This window comes from Linepithema humile, chromosome 6 (genome assembly GCF_040581485.1).
Source record: "Linepithema humile isolate Giens D197 chromosome 6, Lhum_UNIL_v1.0, whole genome shotgun sequence".
NCBI lineage: Eukaryota > Metazoa > Arthropoda > Insecta > Hymenoptera > Formicidae > Linepithema > Linepithema humile.
Window position 1 is genome coordinate 3,127,989 of NC_090133.1, and position 8,257 is coordinate 3,136,245.

General features: G+C 35.4%; 1 protein-coding gene across 3 annotated transcripts; it reads left to right on the plus strand.

Moving 5' to 3' along the window:
- The first annotated feature begins 602 nt into the window (after positions 1 to 602).
- On the plus strand, positions 603 to 7,523 carry asun (integrator complex subunit 13 asun). Of its 3 annotated transcripts, XR_001100464.2 has the most exons (10): positions 603 to 1,141; positions 1,221 to 1,295; positions 1,387 to 1,673; positions 1,776 to 1,866; positions 2,085 to 2,292; positions 2,369 to 2,748; positions 2,974 to 3,135; positions 3,366 to 3,697; positions 4,130 to 6,705; positions 6,784 to 7,523. XR_001100464.2 is itself a non-coding variant. In XM_012364304.2 (9 exons), the coding sequence occupies exons 1-9, from the start codon at positions 926 to 928 to the stop codon at positions 4,410 to 4,412; spliced, it is 2,034 nt and encodes a 677-aa protein (XP_012219727.1). In that variant the 5' UTR covers positions 603 to 925; the 3' UTR covers positions 4,413 to 7,523. The 3 variants fall into 3 exon arrangements, 2 of the variants coding, with proteins under 2 accessions (XP_012219727.1, XP_067213909.1); XM_012364304.2 differs by having other exon boundaries at positions 4,130 to 7,523; XM_067357808.1 differs by having other exon boundaries at positions 1,051 to 1,141; positions 1,226 to 1,295; positions 4,130 to 7,523.
- The last annotated feature ends 734 nt before the right edge of the window (positions 7,524 to 8,257 follow it).

An 8,257-nucleotide genomic window follows, 5' to 3' on the forward strand; every position in this document is an offset into this window, starting at 1 on the left:
AAGATGTTCTGTTTAAAGACGTTTTTAGGATATCCTAAAGATGTTTTTTTTAAACGTTTTTATGTCCTAAAGATGTAAAAGAAAAATTACTAAAAAAAGTTATTAAAAATATAGATTGTATTTAATTAAAAAAAAAAATAATTTTTTAAAAAGAAATTAATAAAAAAGTAACTGCATTGAATTGTAACTATACATCTAAGGCCGAATTCCCACTGAGCGCGTCACGCGTCGCGTTATCCGCTGCGTCACGAATTAACCAATCAAAACATTTTATTTTATTGCATTATTTGCCACACGAATAAAATGGGATGTTTTGATTGGTTAATTCGTGACGCGAAGGAAACGCCGACGCGTGACGCGACGGAAACGCCGACGCGTGACGCGCTCAGTGAGAATTCGGCCTAAGGGTATATCCAGACTAATAGCGTTTTCGATTATACAGGATTTGAACGACCCAGGGTTGATCAATCACTATTTTACTATAAATGCAAGTCTTTCATTGGTGGAGAGGTTGCAATGACGTCATTAACCAACCCTGGGTCGTTCAAATCCTGTATAATCGAAAACGCTATAACTTGCATAAGCATAAGTTTGTCTGAATATACCCTAAGATTGCGTGCGAATTTCAAGTGTGTTTACGTTCGTATTGTACGTGTATGACGTGTATTTATATATTTCAACGTGTACATTTGTTTATTATTAATGTAAAAATATAATTATAATTATAATACGGATCATTTATCGAAATACAGATTAAGTTTAACAAGACTCGTGATTATAAATATTGCAATATGTGATGAATCTCAATTTAACCTCAAAATGCTGAAAAGTGGGATACTAGAGTGAGAAAAAGTCATGTACATACTATCTTCTTTATAAAGATATAAATTATTTTACGCAGTTTATAAATAAGAAATGCAAGAAAATGTATCCTGCAAATCATAAGACTGTGTTCGTACTGGATCGCACTCCATATTTCGGCATCTCTACCGAATGTCCACTGGAGTTCGATTTTTTAAAGAGCAGGGGACAAAATCTTATTCCACTAGCTCCGGTGTGCAAGTCCTTGTGGACCACGAGCGTTGAAGCCTCATTGGAGTACTGTCGTATTGTATGGGATCTTTTTCCCACAGGCAAATTGGTACATAGTCAACGATCAATTTTATTATAGTATCATTCTCAATATTAATATGATTGTTATCATAAATTCTATTTTTCAGATTAGATTTGTTGTTACCGATCGTGCTGCTTATGTATTGAATTCATGGAGTCCATTGCAACAGAATTTAAATCATGTAAGTATCTTTAAGTGTTTATATTTATAATAAAAAGTGAATGAATAATGTGTATTCAATGATAAAAATATGAAAACCTTGCTTCACTCAGATTATGAATGGCACTGCTATTTTGGGAGTGCCAACGAAGGTACCGGAACCTGGGGAAGACTATTCGGTGATACACGGTTTGCGTGTGGCTATCGAAGCTCTGAATGACTGTTCCGACATACAGCATGAAAAAAGAACTTCTCTGAATGAAAACACTAATAAACTGGTGAATAGAGGCAGGGTAATATGTATTACAAGTGCACGTGACAACACCAATATGAAGAGCTTGGAGAATATATTTTTGAGTGAATTGGTACAAGAAAATAAGCATGCATTAGCCTCAGATAAGTAAGTACTTTCTGTAGCTTTTCTATTAAATTTGCGTTATGTATTATACATTGAATATGTATCATACATCAGATTCATATTTTTACTTATTTTAATTTGCAGCATGATACCCATTGACTATTGTCACTTGGTTATTCTGAATATATACCCCAACAATATCGAATCTCAAGTCACAAGTCAAGGCCCTAGAGTGGTATGATTTTAATGATTAATTACAATATTTCAATGTTTTTGTCTCTGTTATATACACATATGATGTTTCTCAATTTTTGGTGAAATATCTTTTTTATTGCAATTTTGAACAGTTTAAAATATTTTTTCTTCTAATTTAAGAATCCTACGAATGCTCAATTATTTGATATTCAGTATAAATTTTATAAATCATGTTTAAACTAATTATTGTTTATGCAGGTATCACCATTACTCACAGTGGAAGTACATTCAATCAAGGCTTCAGCGCTTCACTCGAAACTCTCACATTTGATTTTATCTCATTACGACCTCGCCAGTACGACAGTGACAGGTATACCTATGAAAGAAGAGCAGAATGCCAGTTCATCCGCCAATTACGATGTGGAAATATTTCACTCTTCGGCTGCTCACACTGCCATTCTGAAAGGTCTCTATCATTAGAATTTCTGCTTTGATAATCTTCAAAATTCAGTAACAATAATGGAGTTTTGATAACGTTGCAGGAAACCCGCAAGACTCGGCATTGATAAAAACCTTCAGGCGTTTTGAGGAAGGATCCGAATATGAGACGGTAACACTGAAGTGGTGCACGCCGCGCGGCTGCAGCGCATCGGAGATGCAGAACTGTACGGCAATGCATCGAATTACGCCGGTGGACGTTAATAGCAGACCTTCCTCGTGTTTGATTAATTTTCTATTAAACGGTAGATCTGTAATGTTAGAGATGGCTAGGAAAACCGGTGGAAAGACTATTTCTCACCTGTTGGCAGCTCATGGTGGCGAAATATTTATTCACACTTTATCCACCGCTCGAAGCGTTCTCGAGGATCCACCGTCTATTAGTGAAGGCTGCGGAGGACGAGTCACAGATTACAGAATAACCGTAAGATGTTTTTTTATCATTACTATTTTTTGCAACATATATTGTTTCATATTCTATATCTTGTTTTATTAATTCTATATTGAAGGTGGTTTTGTGAATGTTAATTAACTGTTCTTGGTTTTAAAAAACATTGAGAATATTTTTTTTTATTATATATAAAATTTGGTTTGCAATAGTAAGTATTAATATCACAATTTAATATTTTTTTATTTTTTTTTTTTATAGGACTTTGGCACTCTTATGCGAAATAACATCTTAGTACCGCTAAAGCGCACTTCTAATTCTAACAGTGACGGTCTAGTAGAGAAGATGAGATGTAGATTGGAACGGCACACGAAGTATTGGCCGATGACGATTTCCAGTACTCTCATGTTCAACATAAAACAGGTTTGTATTAAAAGAAATTGTAAATTATATTTTTGAGAATAATTTTTGTTATCTAATAATAAGGAGAATTTAAATTATTAAACCGTGAAATATTGCAATCAAATCTTTAAATTTCGTAACTAAACTTCTATTTATTTTAATAAAGCGAAAATTGTGATTTTAGAAATTTAGAATGTTGGAGAATTTCTTAGAGCATACTGAACATGAAACATTTCATTTTCCATGCATAGGTGATAGATCCTCTTCCAGAACTAATGGTGAAGGACGAGCTTTCAGCAGAGGAGGTACTGCAGTGCAAGCAGGTGATCTTCAGTTTGATCGGATTGGAAGCGAAGCACGAGGCTTTACCACTACCAAGCATCGGCGGAGGACGCGGCGGGAAAGGAGGAGTACGTAGAGAGGAACATTATCGTCTACTGTGGGACGAGATAGAAACATTCCTCAAGCATCATGCGAACAACTCGGCCGCGCATACCGAAGTGCTCAATTGTTTGTTGGAGATCAGGAACAAGAATGACAAGGACAAGGTGGAGCTCGATCAAGCTCTGCGAGAATTAGACAGGTAATTAAGTAATCGACGAATGGAACGTGATTTGCAAATTATTTGGGCTGTTTAGCTTATTATTCCTGTTCAAATTCTTCGTATTAAATAATTATTTTTTAAAAAAGAAACAAAAAATTGTATTTAAAAAGAATTATTCATTATGAGTCTATTTTATTTTATAAAATTTGGCGAAAATTTGTTTGAGTAAGCAAGTCAATAGATAACAATTTATTTGTATTGATAATCAAATCAAAGAGAACAAAATTTAATTTTTTCAAGATGATAAAAATTGAAAAATCTAAGTATCTGGAAGTATAATCTAAAAATGTGAAGAAGTTTGATCGAAAAATGTAAATATCTAAAAATATTTTAGAAATATTATTTAGAAATTTGAAAAACCGAGATCCCGAAACTGAAAAGTATGAAGATTTGAAGATCAATTTCTTACAGTTTTGGTAAAGAGGACGGAGCTACCCGAGTCAGCGTAATCAGAGCGACAACGGATTCGCCGATGTCGCCACCGGGAAGCGTGTCGATATCGTTGAGCAAACAATTGCACAAGGGTAACGCTGGATCAAAGAGCCTCCTAGATATCTGGTTGCAGCGCAGTGCTCCGAAAGACAGAAAACCGGACTTTCACGGCAGGATCAACAGTGACGGTCCTAAAGCGAAGCTATATCCAAATATGAAGGACGTGGGAAGAGAACCCAGAGAGCCTATACTGGAAGGATAATGCGTAAAAGAAGGTTAAAGAAACGGAGCGGAGAAGCCATATGCGACATTGCGCGTTGTAAATATAATTGACATCGGATATATTAACAGACTTATCGGACGTTCGTGACTGCATTTATTTCATAAATTTGAATTACACAGAAGAGTGTTTTAACATAATTACGATCATATTAAGATATTAAAAATCGTTGAAAGCAAATACAATTCTGATTTGGTTTATTTTCTGAACTCTAAATAATTTCCACATCTTTCGAATGTTTTATAATTGAATAAAAATTGCAGAGGGAGAAAAGCACTTGTTAAAAAATGCCGTAGAAAACGATAGCGCGTGAATGCAGAAAAAAAACCCGAATCTAAATCTACATACGCAACAGAACAGGGAAAGGTTCAAGGATTCAACTGGAATGTGAGAAGGTAGCTCCAGGCCAAGGACGAAGCTAGAATTTGCGGATACGATTATCCGAATAATTACCGTCCGCCAATTCCGTGTCGTGCGAAGACCCATCTGTGTTCGGGAGTATGTGTGAGACGAAAGTGTATCAGTGGTACAACACCATTCCCATCTCCCTTCTCCTCCATTCTGCCGTCAGCTTCTCCACCCCTCCCGCTGTTTTATAGTCGACACGTCTGCCGAGTGTCTGAGCCGTCTGAACAATACGTTGACCTCCGTCGAACCTATAGTTCACTTCGGCATGTGCCCCGCCGTACTAATCGATGGATGTGGAAGGATGCCAGAGTGAGAGGAGCAAGGAGAGGAAGAGCCCGGCATGTAACTCGGCATGACGCATACACGATCTCTCTCGGTTCGAGAGAGACGGACAATGGCAAGGAAAGAGACACACAGTCTGAGGAAAGCCCGTAGTATATATACCCAGGAATTTGGAAGTTCACAGATGTCAATGGTGAAAACATCTGGAGAGACTTAAGATTAAGGAACTTGGAGCGCACAGAACGCCACACGAATCCCAGTTGCTGAGATAAAGAAGTAAAAAATCTTAGATATCAAGAATTAAGATTCCGAAGAATTAAGAATTTTTACACGATGAAGAATTAAAGATTCGCAAGCTTTTGGCCCCGTGCATTCGAAGACGATGAAATCCTGGCTATTCCTCAGGACTGTTCCGTATTTAAAGATCCATCTGAATTTATGCACAAATCACTTTTCCAACAAGAAGCGTTAAGAAAGAATGCGATTGAAAGAAAATTACGCAACGATCAAATCAGTCTATTTTAAGCGAGGCTATTACTTATGCTACACCTTGTATAATGCAAGCCGCTAAAAGAGAGACAGACGAGAAGGTGGCTAGGGGGCGAGAGGATTACGACGAGGACGAGGTGGAGGAGGAGGAGGAGAACGAGGAAGAGGAAGAGGAAGAGGTGGAGGAGGGTTGCGGAAGGGGACCAGTGAGTACAAGTGCATGACGTAACGGTTCATTCATCCCGAGACAGGCGATAGAGGATACCCCGGTCAATGGTATACTTATGCATGTAAACGCGCGCATACGTGTGTACGTATGCCGTATGTAAGTATGAGTGTGCAACGTGCATACGTCTGTCGCGCTGCTCATTTTTTTTCGGACGTACGCGCCACGTGCATGCGTGTGTGCAGCGATAAAGCAGCATACGATAGCATGTGGCAGTATTTTGTTATTTTCTTTTCTCGAGAAGGTTGAATGAGAGTTGATAATCTTTTTTTGTTTCATTATTTATATTAGATATTGCAAGTTAAATAAGATCTTCATTCAAAAATACACTTAAAATAAATTAACAACTTTTGATAAGTAATAAAGCAGGCGAAGTTTAATATGTATAATACGTGATATTTGATATATATGAATATGTGATGTTTGATACTTTTATTGATGAAGACCGACATCAATCAAATTTTCATTATGCATTTATTGTTTCCGGAAAAGCGGGATGTATGATGAATGCTGTAAAATTTATTTTGTTAAATAATAATTTAACCGAAGTGAAATTCATATTAGTTATATGCTTAATTTTATTATATAGACTTGTTATATATTTGCAAAACAAATTTTATTTGAGCAGAGATTTCAGGAGCATCAGTTTTTAGATTCTTCAAAAAATGTTCGGAAAAAATTGTACTTTAAAAGTCGCGCCAGCCTTAATTCGCGCTAGTTCCAAATCATATTTTTCTAAATCGAGTAGTCAACTCTTGACATTTGAATTCGTATCTTACTTCAGTTTGATTTCCATTTTAACGAGATATATTTAATACATTGTCGATTTTATCTGTTTCTTCCTTGAATTTGTGTAACGCGTTTTGTGTGGTAAGAATCTTAACTATTTTATTAATTAATCATTACATTAAGCGACTAAAATTTATGTTGTTTGATTTTATTGGACAGGTTTTACTGGAAACGTCAATTTTTAACCTAAATCTATTCAAATCCATTTCCATCTAACAATAAGCATATCCACACATATTAATATAGCTACTAAATACGATCAATAATTGCCATGTGATATTAGTCGACGATAGCGTTAAATATAATGGGCGATGAACTCAATGCTGCTAAAATTGCGAACGGAATCAGGAATTCTAGCTCTGGCTCTTTGCTACGCCGGACCGAATCGAATCGATTGGCGAATCTAATTGGCATTATATTATCAGGTAATCGTTATTCAGAGAATTATATGAAATATATATGCGATAATCAATATCAATGAGGCGCGATAACACGCGCTCTGTCTAATTATTTAGCGCCGTCAATGCTTTATGCCATCAATATTAAATACGAAATATACCAGCAGCGCAATGCTGAATACGTAAATGGACATATTAATCGCTAATAGCGCGGCGCATAGCAGTGGCTGGTATCGCGTCATGGCGATACAGGAGTGCAGCGTTTATATAATTGAAACTCGCATATATATATAGCTGGTACATATCGATCGCGGCCTCGAGGGTCACTGAACGAAACGAAGCGGCACAGCGCGAGCATAGCAGCGTCCTTATGCGCCAATAAATAATTATAAACAGGAGTTTTAATGTGAAAACTCTGATAAGCGCTGAATCAATGCCAAATGAATGGGATTATATAAAAAGAAATTAACGGAACAAATATATTTCTGAGTTTAAATTTTATCTTGCTATTTCATAATTGTTTTTTTTTTAATTATATATTTTATGGACTGATTTATTTTTATGTGATAACGTTTTAATTAATTTGTCTTTTCTGGTGTGTGTAATCTTAAAAAAAATACTGCAAATTGTTAATCCGCTGTTAATTAAATGAGATTATATTGAACGAAAAATTAATTGGTTTCGAAAAGCGGTGCAACATTTGAAGCAATCGGAATAATGTTCAATTATATCCGAATTCGATATTAATTTATGTATTATTATTTATTCTCATGCTTTATTTGCGCTAATTAATACATTCCACAAAATATCGATTATTGCTTTTATCTCTAATTATCTTTGAATAAAAAAATCTGTTTTAACGTAAAATAGTGCATACGTAACACATTCCTCGAAATATTATCTTGACATACTTTTTCATGCATATAAAGTCTTATTTTTTAATATAAAATATTGTTGATAATTTAATATATTTTTTTTTAATATTATTTCTTCACTTTGCATAGACCTTTGCGTCTATTTCCATAAAAAATTCGTTTCTATTTCTTTAATATAAAGTTACTGTTATTATCAAGCAATTGATTTATTTTTCAAAATATTATTTATTATAGGTGTAGGATTATTCCGAATGCGAAGCTGTTCCTTGATTAATCTGTGACTTTAGCGAAGCGAAACCTTTACGCAATTCACCCGATACAAAGTTCCCGGCCAAGCCAGCTCGGGCTTAAATTTTTCAG